This window comes from Aotus nancymaae, unplaced genomic scaffold, assembly GCF_030222135.1.
Source record: "Aotus nancymaae isolate 86718 unplaced genomic scaffold, 86718_ANA_hifiasm-v0.15.2.pri h1tg000108l, whole genome shotgun sequence".
Classification (NCBI taxonomy): domain Eukaryota; kingdom Metazoa; phylum Chordata; class Mammalia; order Primates; family Aotidae; genus Aotus; species Aotus nancymaae.
Window position 1 is genome coordinate 34,393,337 of NW_026988523.1, and position 15,677 is coordinate 34,409,013.

Consider the following 15,677-nt stretch of genomic DNA (forward strand, 5'->3'; position numbering starts at 1 on the left):
CTGGTGTCCACTTTTGGTTTATTTGGGGGGTGGGTGGGAAAGATCTGGAAGAGAGGGAGGTGAGAGAGGGACTGAGGGTTCTGAAGCTGCAGTGGGGGCTGCGTTGGGGGCGGAGGATGTCTCAGGTGGTCTGTGGGACTCAGGGCTGGTGAGAATGCTGACAGGCTGATGGGCTTCAGGTAAGGGCTGCTGCCCGTGCTTCCCCTGCTGAGGCCCCTTCTCCTCATCCAGGTCACTATCGAGGAGGGGAAGTGGGTGGCCGGATCACCCACCTTCTGTCTTCACAGGTGCATCCCTGCCCCCTGCCCTGCCCCATCTGTTCAGATCCAGCTCCTGTTCTTTCCAAGCACCTCCTGCTCTCCCAGGCCTATAAGGCATACCAGCCCATGGCTGTAGATACTTTCTGATTTTAGGCTGATGCTGAGTGGGGGCAGTGACTTGCCTGAGGCCACATGGCTAGGAGGGGCAGAACCACTAGTGACCTCAGTGGTCACCGCTGCTCAAGGCTCAAACCACCCCCTCTGCTGACCCAGCTTAGCCCTTCACTGGGCCCTCTAGAACCTCTGAAAAGAAAGCTTTGCTTCCCCTTCAACCTCCCGACTCATCACGACCTCCACCACCCCATTCACACTGGAATGTGCCCACTGGACAGTTTTCTTTGCAGTCCTCCCAAGTGGAGGCAGCTTAACCTTCTCAAACCCAGCTGGCCTGTACTGTGTTTTGCAAAGCCCCTGGCTGCCACGACAGCTATACCGCCAGTGCTGTGGCTGTCTCCTCAGGCCTGCCAGACACCTGCCACGTTTAAGATGCCGGCTCTGGACCCCTGCTGTTTGTATGGTCCTGCAACCTCCTCGTTAGAGGACCCATCCAGTTTTCTGGCTTCGCAATCCCTAAGCTGCTTGGTCCTATTGACCATCATCTGTGTTCCCACTCAGACGTCCTTCTCAGCCTTGGCCCCTCACTGGATTTATTCCAGAGTTCTTCCCTGGCCGTGACCCCGTCTCTGAGCCCCTCCTGTTCAGCCAGCTCTCCCTCCTGGCCACTGCCCCTGCTCTAACACTTCATCAAGACAGAGACCCTGGGCTGCCCCCGGGGGGCCTCAGCCCCTCCTCTTCCCCAGTCATCTCAGACTCTTACCAAAGACACCTCAATGCTCACTCCATCTTGTCCTCCTGACCTGCCCAGAAAAAGCCCTCCACCCGTGAATCCTATTCATGGCTACCACATTTGCCAGAGAAAATCACATAACCAAGCGCACTGGAGCAATCATCACAGGTTAACGCTTCCAGCATCATCTGGGCCTTTGACGCTACCTGGAAATCCCTTAACCTCCCCAGTCGGCTTCTTTGCACGTTTCCCACAGCAGGTCTTTCAAAAACCTCTACCACCCACTCCCTGAAACCTTTATTCCACTCCCAGCCGCCCCCTCTGCTCGCTCAGCAGGTGCTCTTGCCTCCTACTCCCCAGAGAGAAGCGAGGCCATCAGGCTGGAGCGGGCTCAGCTGCTCAGGGGAACCTCTACTCTCCGCCCCTGCCTCTGCCAGCCTCTCCTTTCTAAGGCAGGCCACCTGGTCCACCTGGCCCTAGAGCCAAACCTCCCTCCCCAACGCTCTTTTACACTGCCTAAATGCTCAAATCTCTCCGTCCTTGTGTCTAGACAACCCTTTTAGTGCTGAATCCCCTTCAAGCTACTCTCTTGCTCTGTGAAGCTAACTCTCTTTCTCTTCACCATCAAGCTTACATTTTTTCAAACTACAGCACTTATTAGATTAAAAGCATTATCAGACTCCTGGCAACAGTGAGGCAGGAGCCACATACCATATTTCTGAGTCCATTTGAGTCTCACTCTGTCACCCAGGTTGAAGTGCAGTGGCGTGATCTTGGCTCATTACAACCTCCACCTCCCAGGTTCAAGCGATTCTCCTGCTTCAACCTCCCAAGTAGCTGAGATTACAGTGCCTACCACCACACCCAACTAATTTTTTGTATTTTTTTTTTTAGAGGCGAGGCTTGGCCATCTTGGCCAGGTTGGTCTTGAACTCCTGACCTCGTGATCCACCCGCCTCAGCCTCCCAAAGTGCTGGGATTACAGGGGTGAGCCACTGCCCCCGGCCCTAATTTTTTGTATTTCTAATAGAGACGAGGTATCCTCATGTTGGCCAGGCTGGTCTCGAACTCCTGACCTCAAGTGATCCACCTGCCTCAGCCTCCCAAAGTGCTAGGATTACAGGTGTGAGCCACTGCGCCCGACCTTTCTGAGTCCTTTTTACCAGTCACCACTCAACCCATCGTGGCAGACCAGTTTTAGTCTTCCTGATGCCATGACAAATATTCCCATAAGCCACTCCAGTGATTTCCTAACTGTCTGTTGCCTGTCTCCACATGATCCTACTTGATTTTTTTTTAATCTTTTTATTTTTTGAGACTGGGTCTTGTACCATTGCCCAGGCTAGAGTGCAGTGGCACAATCTTAGCTCACTGCAGTCTTAGCCTCCATGGCTCAAGTGATCCCTCCCACCTTAGCCTCCTGAGTAGCTGGAACTAAAGACGCACGCTACTATGCCCAGCTAATTTTTGTATTATTACTTTATTATTATTTTTTTTTTGAGATGGAGTCTCACTCTGTCTCCCAGGCTAGAGTGCAGTGGCACAATCTTAATGGAGCCTCACTCTGTCTCTCAGGCTAGAGTGCAGTGGCACAATCTTAACTCTCCACCACCTCTGCCTCCCAGGTCAAGCAATTCTCCTGAGTAGCTGGGACCATAGGCGTGCGCCACCACGCCTGGCTAATTTTTGTATTCTTAGTAGAGACAGGGTTTCACTATGCTGGCCAGGCTGGTCTTGAACTCCTGACCTTAAGTGATCCTCCTGGCTAGGCTTCCCAAAGTGCTGGGATTACAGGTGTAAGCCACTGTGCCCAGCCCCTACTTGATTTCATGTTTGACTCTCCTGCTTCCATGAGCCTCTCAGCTCCCTGTCCCCTCCCTCTCTCCCGCCATGCCCTTTGCCAGGATGATCTAGCTCATCCTCTCTCTTACAGTCTCTAACTCAACACTCCCCTGCAAAATACACCTCCAGCCCGGAGCCCTGCCCTTGTCTAACTGTCCCCCTGGGCATCTCCAGCTGGATGCCCTACAGACACTTCAAAGATCTCAAACTGGGCCGGTTGTCGTTCCCCAGAACCTGTTTATCTTCCTGCCCTAACACCTGTGCAGTCCCAAGCCTAGAAATCCCAGTCACCCTCAGCACCTCAATCCTGAGGCCATCACGAACTTCTCCTAAACTAAGACAAGCTCTTCTCTGACCTCCCTGCTCCTGCCCAACCTCGCTCTACCTTCTTCACTTATGGTCTTGAAAGACAAATATGAGCGGCGGGGCGCGGTGGCTCACGCCTGTAATCCTAGCACTTTGGGAGGCCTTAGATCACCTGAGGTCAGTAATTCAAGACCAGCCTGGCCATCATGGTGAAACCCCATCTTTATTAAAAAAAAAAAAAAAAAAAAAAAAGGGCCGGGCGCAGTGGCTCACGCCTGTAATCCCAGCACTTTGGGAGGCCAAGGCAGGTGGAGAGATTGAGACCATCCTGGTCAACATGGCGAAAACCCGTCTCTACTAAAAATACAAAAAATTAGTTGGGCATGGTGGCGTGTGCCTGTAATCCCAGCTACTCAGGAGGCTAAGGCAGGAGAATAGCCTGAACCCAGGAGGCAGAGGTTTCGGTGAGCCGAGATCGTGCCATTGCACTCCAGCTTGGGTAACAAGAGCGAAACGCCGTCTCAAAAAAGAATAAAAATAAATAAATAAATAAAGACAAATATGAGCACGTCACTTTCCAACCTAAGATCTTCAAATGACAAGTAAAGGTCTTGCCCATCTCTTCCCATCTTGACTTCCAACCTCATCTCCCAACATTCTCCGAGGTCTCTATCCAGACACACCCATCCCTTGGGCTCTACCCTTCCGAATGCCTCACATTCTCCAAACCCACACAGGCCTCCCCTTGAAATGCTTTCCTCTACTTCTCAGCCTAACAAACCACCAAGTTGCCCCCAAAATCCAGCCCCTGGCCAGGCACCATGGCTCACGCCTATAATCCCATAATCCCAGCACTTTGGAAGGCCAAGGCGAGAGGATGGTTTGAGCTCAGGAGTTTGAGACCAGCCTGGGCAACATAGTGAGACTCTCATATCTACAAAATAATAATAATAGTAATAAGCCAAGCGTGGTGGTGTGCCTAATGTCCCAGCTACTCAGGAAACTGAGGTGGGAGGATTGCTTGAGCCCAGGAGGTCGAGGTTTCAGTGAACTGGGATTGTGCCACTGCATTCCAGCCTGGATGACAGAGTGAGACCCTGTCCCAAAAAAACAAAACAAAAATCCAGCTCATTTATCACCTCTTCTATGAGGCCTTCATTAATAACGCCCCTTTTCCCAAGTTGGTTGTTCTGTCCTCTGTGCTGCCCAGAGTATTCTTCACTCCTTTATCAGGGTGCTATCCACCCTGTTATCTATCTGATGTCACTCTCCCCAAGGGCATGGTGAGCTCCTCCAGGGCCACGGTGCTGACACAGAGCAGGCGCTTGGCAAACCGCAGTTACTTCCCCTCCCCTCATGTCCGTCTCCAGCCCTGGCAAGGCCCAGGCACCCAGGAAGGCTTTGTAAATGGAACAGAACATCCTTGGGCCTCACAAACCCCAGGTGCCGACTCCTGCTTCCTGCTCACCTGGACTCAGAAGTGGACTCCATTGAGAGGCTCCTGCCGAGCACGTCCTGGAGCTGTCGCTGCAGTAACCACGCCTGCTCAGGGTCCCTCCTTTGAGCTGCAGCCAGCCGTAGCTGGGGGCCCTCGTCATCGCTAGAGTCCCTGGAGAAATCTCTCATCTCAGTGGCCCACAGATGTCCTGGCAGAGGGTGGCTACTCCCACTACCCCCATAGACTCCCGCCACCCCATGTCACTGAAATACTCACAGCTCCAAGTCCAGGTCCCCTTGGTAGGAGAGGGGAGAGGCACACAAGACGCAGGTATTGTCCAGGAGGCGGAAGCAGGCGAGGCAGTAGAGACCTGACAGAGGCCAGAGGAATGGAGGTGAACCCAAGCTCACCCACCCACCCTCTGTGCTTCCTGGTTGCCAGCCTCTGCCTCCCCTATCACACCCCTGGAGGAACCATCCTTCTCAAGCGGTGCACACTAGGGAACTGCTGCAATGTCATTTGCATATAAATCCCGTTTATAAATACCCGAGAGAGGCCAGGCGAGGTGGCTCACACTGGTAATCCCAGCACTTTGGGAGACTGAGGCAGGTGGATCATGAGGTCAGGAGATTGAGACCATCCTGGCCAACATAGTGAAACCCTGTCTCTACTAAATTACAAAAATTAGCTGGGCGTAGTGGTGGGTGCCTATAGTCCCAGCTACTGGGGAGGCTAGGCTGAGGCAGGGGAATCGCTTGAACCCGGGAGGCGAAGGTTGGCAGTGAGCCGAGATCGCGCCACTGCACTCCAGCCTGGGTGCAGAGCGAGACTCTGTCTCAAAAAATAAATAAATAAATACCCGGAAGAATAAAGGCAAGCATGGAGAAAATGAGCTACCTGAGGGCTCTGTGTAAATGAGGACTCGCATAGTTATGAAGGGAGGGACGCGAAAGCTGAGGCATAAGAGAATTCCATCAAGGAAGGACCACAGTTGATTGTCATATGCCAGTGGGGTAAGTCTGAGCAGGGAGAGGCACACGCCCCAGGGCTCTCACCTTGGCAGCCCGGGGTACTGCAGGACACAACGTTCTCCATGTCTCCCTCACCCTGGGGCTTCCCACAGCCCAGGCAGTAGGCCTGAGGCAGCCGCAAGTGGCTGACGAATGGACGTAGCCGGGGACACCTGAGAAAAGGGGTCACAGACACTAAGCAGGCCAGCCCACCAGGTTAAGCCTCCTCACTCCAGCGCCAACCTCCAAGTGGCAGGAGGACTTCTTGACTTCCTGCAGTCCATCCTCCATCCCTCTGACTTCAGAAGCAACCTCTCCACGGCCCTGCCTTCCTTCCTCCCTTCACTCCTCGCCCCTAAGAATTCCCATCTCTCACGGCGTGAAGGGCATGGGACAGGCATTCTCTTCCACCAAATCTCTTGACGCTTAGAGAGGACAGAGATCCCTTCTGACTCCTGGCTCTTTTTCTGTCCCCTCTTGCCCCACCCCTATAGGAAAGACAGTGGCCTCACCGGCTGGCCAGCACTAGGAGGGCACTTCTGTGGCCCTGGTCAGCTGCCCGCCGCCTCACTGATCGGTGCAGGGCTGCCAATAGATTGGTTCGGCGGCTCAGAAGTAAGTTGTACAGGTAGGAGATCCTCTCCTAGTGTGGGGAGATCAGGGATGGGGTCCCACTTGACGCTGTTTTGTCTGCCTGGAATGCTCTCTACACCCATCTCCACTCCCTACCTTTTCCTTCTATCCAACTCCTACGAATCCCTCTAGGTTTGGCTCAAATGCCCCTTCCTCTGGGAAGCCTTCTGGGCTTGCCCAGGTGGAGTTACCACTCTCTCCTCTGGGTTTCCATAGCACTTTTATTCATTCCTAAATAAACGTGCTTTTTAAATTATAAATTATAAAGTCGGCCAGATGCGGTGGCTCACGCCTATAATCCCAGCACTTTGTGAGGCCAAGGTGGGTGGATCACCTGAGGCCAGGAGTTCAAGACCATCCTGGCCAACATGGTGAAAACCTGTCTCTACTAAAAATACCAAAAATTAGCCAGATGTGGTGGCAGATGCCTGTAATCCCAGCTACTCGAGAGGCTGAGGCAGAAGAATTGCTTGAACCCAGGAGGTGGAGGTTGCAGTGAGCCGAGATTGCACCACTGCACTCCAGCAGGCGACAAGAGCAAAAACTCCACCTCAAAATAAATAAATAAATACATTATACTGTCTTGTTAAAAGTTTGTCCGGCCTGCCTTGAGACTGTGAGCTCCAGACTGTGTCCGCTTCATCTTGGGGGAATGCAGTAGATGCTCAGTAAATGATTACTGAATGAGTAAACCGATGGTGAGTTTTTTTTTTTTTTTTTTTTGAGACGGAGTTTCGCTCTTGTTACCCAGGCTGGAGTGCAATGGCGCGATCTCGGCTCACTGCAACCTCCGCCTCCTGGGTTCAGGCAATTCTCCTGCCTCAGCCTCCTGAGTAGCTGGGATTACAGGCACGCGCCACCATGCCCAGCTAATTTTTTGTATTTTTAGTAGAGACGGGGTTTCACTATGTTGACCAGGATGGTCTCGATCTATTGACCTTGTGATCCACCCGCCTCGGCCTCCCAAAGCGCTGGGATTACAGGCGCCACCGCGCCCGGCAATGGTGAGTTTTTAATTACACTTCAACATGCCAACACTGCCCCCCACTTCCCCATCATGTTATTTTGTTTTTTTTTTTTGAGACAGAGTCTCATGCCATTGCCCTGACTGGAGTGCAGTAGTGCGATCATAGCTCACTCCAGCCTGGAACTCCTGGGCTCAAGCGATCCTCCCTAGTAGCTGGGACTACAGGCACACACCACCATGCCTGGCTTTTTCCTTTCTTTTTTTCTTTTTCTCTTCTTTTCTTTCTTCTTCGTCTCTTTTTTTTTTTAATAGAGACAGAGGCTCACTTTGATGCCCAAATGGTCTTGAACTCCTTGCCTCAAGCAGTCCTCCTGCCTCAGCCTTCCACAGTTCTGGGATTACAGGCGTGAGCCATGACGCCTGCTCCACTCTTCAACTCCCCGCCCCCATCCCCTCCCTGACTGCCATCCCAGTGATTTTAACAGACTTTGGAGCTAACTGCTGTCTAGGAAGCCCTGCCCCAGAGGCACCATTTCTCCCTGCCCCAGCTTGAGTCCAGAGGCTTGAAGTCCAGGTCATTTCCTTTGGAGTTCAACCAGAGGAAAGAGGGCTGGGGCTGCTGAAAGAATTCAGCTCCCAAAGCCAAGGCCAACAGCCACTTGCTAAGCCCCCTGGGGAAGGGGCAGGGACTAGCTCCCAGCCCTGGACCCCTCACCTGCTCCCGGGATGGGTAGTAGGAGGCACAGATGACTCGCCGCAGCCGGCTGACATAGCTGCCAAACAGGGTGACGAAGAAGCATAGGCCATACATGACGCCTGGGAGCACAGCAGCCTCAGTAAGCCTTGCCAGCGGGCACAAGGTGCCAGCCCACTCCTGGCGCCCCCACATCCCCAGCAGTCTGCGCCCTCATTTCCTGCATGGTGTCCACACCCCCAGGGCCCTCAGGGTGTGGTTGATACCAATGACTATGTAACCAGTGCTGTCAGGCTCCGAGGGACGAAGGACACAACGCCGGGACAAAATACTGACGTTGCCTTGCTGCAGTACATTAAATGCTGACACCAGGTCGCGGTAAATATTCCCAGCATAGCCAGTCCCTTCCACAGTTATAGACACCAACACAGGACCTGGCACAAAGACGCTGTGTGAGTGACACGCATGGCAGTTGCTATGCAGAAAAGCCCACACCTTCTGGAATGAGGAAAGTGGAACAGCGCAGGTCATAGGATGAGTCAGACCCTCAGCTGGGGGCTCCGATGCCTCAGGCACCCTCATGGTGCCCTGGGGCCTGACCTCAGTCCTGGCTCCTGGGACTGGCCCCATGGTCCAGCTGGGTGGCACTGGTGTCTGGTCTTCCTATCCAAGCCACCAGATCTAAGACCACCTTAAGTATCAGTGAGTCCACGCCCCTGGCCTCCATGACCTCCCAGAGGATTTATTAATATTGTTTTTTAAAATTACTTATTTTTTGAGACAGGGTTTCACTTTGTCACCCAGGCTGGAGTGCAGTGCTGTGATCTTGGCTCACTGCAGGCTCAACCTCCCAGATTCAAGTGATTCTCCTGCCTCAGCCTCCCAAGCGGCTGGGACTACAGGCATGTGCCACCACAACCAGCTAATTTTTTTTTTTTTTTTTTTTTTGGAGAGAGACAGGGTTTTGCCATGTTGCCCAGGCTGGTCTCAAATTCCTGAGCTCAAGTAATCTGCCTGCCTTAGCCTCCCAAAGTGCTAGGATTACAGATGTGAGCCACTGAGTCAGGCCCCCCAGAAACATTTATTGGCTGAGCACTGACTGTGTAGCAGACACTGAACCAAGTGCTTTATTGTTTGTTTTGGGGTTTTGTTTTTTGTTTTTTGGGGAGATTCTTACTTATTCTTTTTTTGTTGTTTTGTTTTGAGACAGGGTATTACTCTATCACCCAGGCTGGAGTGATAATCTCAGCTCACTGCAGCCTCCAACTCCTGGGTTCAAGTGATTCTCCAGCCTCAGCCTCCTGAATAAGTGGAATTATAGGTGTCCACCACCACGCTTGGCTCATTTTTTTGTATTTTTAGTAGAGACAAGGTTTTACCATGGTGGCCATGCTGGTCTTGAACTCCTGACCTCAGGTGATCTGCCCGCCTCAGCCTCCCAAAGTGCTGGGATTACAGGCATGAGCCACTGCACCTGGCTCACATTCTCAATCAATGGTTTACTACGCATTCAACACATATAATTTTTTTTTTTTTTTTTTTGAGACAGACTTTCACTCTTGTTGCCCAGGCTGGAGTATAGTAACATGATCTCGGCTCAGTGTAACATCTGCCTCCCAGGTTCAAGCGATTCTCCTGCATCAGCCTCCTGAGTAACTGGGATTACAGGCGCCCACCACCACCCCTAGCTAATTTTTTGCATTTTTAGTAGAGAAAGGGTTTTACCATGTTGGCCAGGCTGGTCTCGAACTCCTGACTCATCCTCCCAAAGTGCTGGGATTACAGGCATGAGCCACCATGCCTGGCCCCAACACACATAATCTCATTTACTCCTTACAGTGACCCAGAGAGGTTGCTACCATTATTATTCCATTGTTCAGATGAAAAAACTGGGCTGGTGCAGTGGCACATACCTGTAATTCCAGCACTTTGGGAGGGTGAAGTGGGCAGATCACCTGAAGTCAGGAGTTCAGGACCAACCTGACCAATATGGTGAAACCTTGTCTCGAACTAAAAACACAACTGGACGTGGTGGCATGCACCTGTAGTCCCAGCTACTCGGGAGGCTGAGACAGAAGAGTTGCTTGAACCCAGGAGACGGAGGTTGCAGTGAGCCAAGATTGCACCCCTGCACTCCAGCCTGGGAAACAGATGGAAACTCCATCTCAAAAAAAAATAAATAAATAAGAGGCCAGGCATGGTGGCTAACACCTGTATTTCCAGCACTTTGGGAGGCCCGGGTAGGCGGATCATGAGGTCAAGAGATTGAGACCATCCTGGCCAACATGGTGAAACCCCATCTCTACTAAAAATACAAAAAAAAAGCTGGGCATGGTGGCACATGCCTGTAGTCCCAGCTACTCGGGAGGCTGAGGCAGGATAATCACTTGAAACTGGAAGGCAGAGGTTGCAGTGAGCCAAGATCGAGCCATTGCACTCCAGCCTGGTGACAGAGTAAGACTCTGACTCAAAAAAAAAAAAAAAGATGAAACTGAAGCTGAAGAGGTTAAGCAACTTGCTGAAGGTCACCGCCTAATAAAGGACAGAGCTGGGATTTGAACCCCGGCCAGTCTGACTCTAGGACTTGTGTATTTTGTTTTGTTTTGTGTTTTGAGACAGAGTCTCGCTCTGCTGCCTGGCTGGAGTGCAGTGGCGCGATCTCAGCTCACTGCAACCTCTGCCTCCCAGGTTCAAGCGATTCTCCTGCCTCAGCCTCTTGAGTAGCTGGGATTACAGGCACCTGCCAGTACATCCAGCTAGTTTTTGTATTTTCAGTAGAGACGGGGTTTCACTATGTTGGCCAGGCTGGTCTCAAACTCCTGACTTCGTGATTTCCCACCTCAGCCCCCCAAAGTGCTGGGATTACAGGTGTGAGACACCACACCCAGCCTAAGCTTGCATTTTTAACTACTCTGTATGTTACAACCCTGACCTAGACACGGGTGTTACTAGGCAGAGGATAGAGTTGAAAGAATGGCACACTTGGGGACTACTGAGTAACAGAGACATGGGGACATTCAGGGAGTCCCTGGGACTGAGGATAGGAAGAGGAGAAGGCTTGGGAGTGGATGGGGAGATGCAGGGGCAGGCCAAGGGGCTGCAGTGGGTGAGTGGGAGGAGGCTGTCATGCAGGCACTCACTGCGGGCCACAAGCTCCCCCTGCAGCTGGTGACGGGCCAGGTCAAGCACCCAGAAGACAGCATAGTCTAGGAAGACTAGGAACAGCACGAGGAGGAGGTGTCGGATAAGGTCAAAGGTCTCCAGAATGCAAAAAAACTTCTCCCATTGGGACAGGAAGATGGAGCCTGAGCGGGAGTGGGATGGTCAGGAGGATGCTCCCCAGTTCTCCCGTCCACTAGACCCCAGTTCTTAGAGAGGCCTCCTGCCCCTGATCAGTCCTGGGCCTGTCTGCTCATCGGGAATATGGAAAGGAAAAGAAGTTGTGAGGAAACACTCTCCAGGGCAGGGGGCTCCGTGGCCAGAGGGGAGGGGCCTGCCTGGCATCTCCACCTGGCCTGTGGCCCATTCCAGTCTCAGGAGCCCTCCCTCCTAGGGCATCCCTCATCCCCTTACCCACTTCCCTGCCTCACAGGCAGTCCTCCCCCTCCATATTAGCACATTCACACTTCCTGCCCACCCCCAGAAGTGACTTCCCTCACTGTGTCCACCCCCTGCTGTCCCGATGTCCAGGGTGCTCCCAGAAGCACCATCTGCCCCTCCCGTCTCTGGGTACTTTCTCCAAGGGTGTCTATGTTCCCCTTTCAGATTGCGGACTCCCCAAGGACTGGCCGGTGTCTCCCATCAGCCGGAAAGTTTCTTAAGCTCTGGGTTGTGTTTCTTCCCTCTGGCCCTGCAGGGCAGCAGGGTGGGCGGAAGCCCTGGGCTCCGTGAGCCGGGTTCTCCCTGTCCTCAGGGCCCTCACCCGGCGGGATGTAGCGCCTGGCCTCGTGAGCACTGAGCGGTAGCACCGTCGGCAGCCCAGCCGAGGAGCGCGTAGCCTCCATGCGCAGGAATCGGCTGGTGATGTAGATATTGTCGTAATGGTCCCAGTTCAGGTAACAGTACCGGTAAAATAGGGCTCTGGGAAACGGAGGTGGAGCACATGTGAGGCCCTTTAGCTCCCCAGGCCAGACCGCACAGGGCGTCCCCTCTCCATCCCCACAACGTCAGCTTCCCTGGATGCCCGGGGAATGACTGCTCCCTGCAGCCCTGGCCCTGCACCCCCGCACCGCCCAGCAGCCCCTCACTGGAGGTAGAGAAGTACAAGCAGCAGAGGCGTGGTGAAGCCCATCAGAGCCAAAGCCTCTTGGATGCGGTGCAGCTTCATGCTGACAGCCTCCTGGAGGTCCATGGCTACCTGCGACAGGCTCCGAGAGGCATTGAGATCCACAGAGAAGTGGTGGGTGGCTGTCACGTTGAACTCAAACTCCTGACGCACGCGGTTGAGCAACTGAATCACAGCTGGGGCCAGCAGATTCAGGGGAGACGTGGGCAAGGAGAGTTAGGAGAGGGTGGAGCTGCACCTGGGGAGGGGCCTGGCACAGCCCAGGGGGCGTGCAGCTCACAGACCAGCTGTGACCCCCAATGCTTAGGTCAAGGTGGACTGAGGAGGGGGACAAAGCCTCCACATATCTGTGCCATTGCCACCACATGCTCAGCACCCAGCATGACACCGGCATGCAACAGATGCCCCTAAGGAAAGATCTCAATGACCTGAATGTGGACAGGAGTCCCTGGTTCTGTCCCCAGCTTCTGCTCTGGGGGCAGGCGTGGTGAGGCACTGGCCCTTCGCTGTACCTCAGTTTCCTGATCTGTACAGCATGGATATGGGCCTGGGTAATCTTTTGAGCCCCTTTCTTTCTCTTACATTCTCCTTTATGGGCTGGGATCACTGGGGGCTGGCCATGGCCACACCGAGATGAGGGAGGGAGACCACTAGGGAGCACCATGTGTGGGAGGAGGGGGTCACTCACGGGTGCCGATGGTCTGGCGCAAGAAGGGTTGAAGGTATTTGGGGATGACACAGAACACCTGGACCACTGATGGGCAGAGTCTGCTGAGTGTCCGGAGGAGGGGCACAGCCGGACCTGCCCCCCCACCTCTGAAGACCTCTTCTCACAGGGCCTCTTGAATTTCTATTTTCCTATTGGCCTCCACATTTGCCCAAAACCTTGTAGCACTTCCCTGTGGCCCCTCTCTCCCAACACCTGTCCCTCCCTGCTGCCCACGCCCACGCCCACCCCCAGTACTGGTCCCATCATCCTTATTGGTTCCTCTCTGTTGCCCCCTAATGGTTCTCCTGGGCCTGTCCTCCCAACTGACCCCCACATTCCCTCCCCGCCCCGCCTCACATCAGCCCCTCCCCCATAACGGCCCCGGCTTTCTCACAGCTGGCAAGTCCACAGAGCGCCAGTTTGAAGGGCATGAGCACGTAACACAGGTGGTAGGCTTGCGGGATGACCTGCATGCAGCTGTCCTTGGCATCATCAAAGACTCGCGCACACTTCAGGTAAGGGTTGCCCAGCTCCGCATTGCACACGTCCCCGATATGCAGGAGCCACTGCCACACGTTCCGCAGAGCCCTGGCTGGGGACAGATGCAGGGTGGGCACCCGGAGCTGGAATCCTACAGCCTCTTCTCACAACCCCAGGGCTGGAGAGGCCTGTGCTGGCTGTGCTGTATCCAGTGAGCACTAGCCAGCACCCAGGAGGGGCCTGAAAAGGCCTGGACAGGGATACGGGTGAGGAAACTGAATTTTTTTTTTGAGACGGAGTTCTGCTCTTGTTGACCAGGCTAGAGTACAATGGCATGATCTCGGCTCGCCGCAACCTCCGCCTACTGGGTTCAAATAATTCTCTTGCCTCAGCCTCCCAAGTAGCTGGGACTACAGGCATGAGCCACCATGCCCGGCCAGTTTTTACATTTTTAGTAGAAACGGGGTTTCACCATGTTGACCAGGCTGGTCTCGAACTCCTGACCTCAGGTGATCCACCGACCTCAGCCTCCCAAAGTGCTGGGATTATAGGCATGAACCACGGTGACCAGCCTCTTTTTTTTTCTCTTTAGAGACAGTCTCACTCTGTCACCCAGGCTGGATTGGAGTACAGTGGCACGATCACAGCTCGCTGCAGCCTCAAACTCCTGGGTTCAAGAGATCTTTCCACCACAGCCTCCCCAGTAGCTGGGACTACAGACATGTACCATTACACCTGGCTAGTTTTTTTTTTTTTTTTTAAAGATGGGGTTTCACCAAGATGGCCAGGCTGGTCTTGAACTCCTCAACTCCTCACCTCAGGTCATCCACCCACTTCGGCTTCCCAGAGTGCTAGGATTACAGGCATGAGCTACCACACCCCGCCTGACACCTGGCTAGTTTTATTTATTATTTATTTTTTAAAATTTTTTATACAGACGGGGTCTTGCCATGTTGCCCAGGCTGGTCTTAAATTCCTGGGCTCAACCGATCCTCCCACCTCGGCCTTCCAAAGTTCTGGGATTACAGGTGTGAGCCACTGCACCCAGGTGCATTTTGAGTCCCCAGGACTAGACATGCTAACGTGCTTACCCACATGTTTCACACCATCCATGATTGACCGAAAGAACTTGCGGACCCGGTCAGCCACTTCTTTGGCCTTCTGGGCAATAGCTTTAATCTTGTTCAGGGCACCTGAGGGGAGAGGGACAGAGGCGCTGTGGCATCTCCTCCTCTAGGGGCTGGTTCTCACCATTGCCCCTTAGGCAGGGAGTGGAGAGGGGGCCGCCGTTCCAGAGGTGGGGAGCCTGGATTCTGGGACCTGGGAGATAGTTAATCTGGCAGTGGAGGAGGCCAGAGAGCAAGGAGAGAGGGTGTAGCTGTGCCCAGAGTCCCTTTCAGGCCCAGATGCTCTGCAATTAGCACCAGCAGAGAAGGAAGCCAAAGGCCTATAGGACATGCAGGATGAGGGGGGTGGGGGGCCAGTGGGAGACAGCGGTGGGGGCTGGGGACTTACTGACAAGGGGCTGCTTGGCCCGCTGCAGCACTTCGGCAGTCTGGTTCAGCGCCAGCTCTGCCCCACAGGCTACAGCCTCGCTGGCCCGGGTGAAGTTGCGGAGAGTGTTGGCACAAGGCCCTTGAAGCACCAACCCAAAGGCAGCCACCAACAGTAGTGTCCGGCCCTGCCCTGGAGGCGACAGCTCCATCAGAACCAAGACCCCGGCCCCAAACATGGCAGCAAGTCCCGTACATAAGCCTCTGGAATATTTCCCTTAACTCTCCCCCAGCGTCTCTCCTGCCCCAGCACCAGCCCCGGGACCTGCCCCCCAGCCCTGGGTGCCAGGCTCACTGGAGAAGGCCTGGGGCAGCAGCAGGAGGACAGTGGCTCGGATCTGGCGGGAGAATCCCATGCCCAGGCTAAGGAAGGCAGCCAAAGTGAGGGTGCCCACCAGGCAGCCCCAGGGGCTGCGCCCTTCCACCAGTAGCTCCAGAAGCCCGTAGGCCGTGGCCAAAGACAAGCCCAGGGTAAAGCCTCCAACACTGCGAACCACAGCTCTCGCCATGCTAGGCTCCACTCCCGCCGAGGGGTGCACAACATCCTTTGTGACTTTGGGCATGGTTGCTGAGACCAAACCTCTGCCTGTCTCCAGGAGAAGCCCGCTGAGCTGACTTTGTGCTCCTGGAATTTCTCACCGTATTCTAAGGTT

General features: G+C 54.0%; 1 protein-coding gene across 1 annotated transcript; it reads right to left on the bottom strand.

The window, feature by feature from the left end:
• Window positions 1–3: 3 nt before the first annotated feature.
• DCST2 (DC-STAMP domain containing 2) lies at window positions 4–15,671 on the bottom strand. Its single transcript, XM_012476249.2, has 15 exons — window positions 15,320–15,671; window positions 14,987–15,157; window positions 14,563–14,664; window positions 13,386–13,583; window positions 12,971–13,036; window positions 12,245–12,458; window positions 11,920–12,077; window positions 11,138–11,302; window positions 8,264–8,431; window positions 8,019–8,119; window positions 6,216–6,346; window positions 5,749–5,876; window positions 4,970–5,063; window positions 4,724–4,864; window positions 4–235 (listed from the first exon to the last, which is right to left on the bottom strand). Exons 1-15 carry the CDS (start codon window positions 15,585–15,587, stop codon window positions 19–21), a joined length of 2,322 nt encoding a protein of 773 aa, XP_012331672.2. The 5' UTR covers window positions 15,588–15,671; the 3' UTR covers window positions 4–18.
• Window positions 15,672–15,677: the final 6 nt, after the last annotated feature.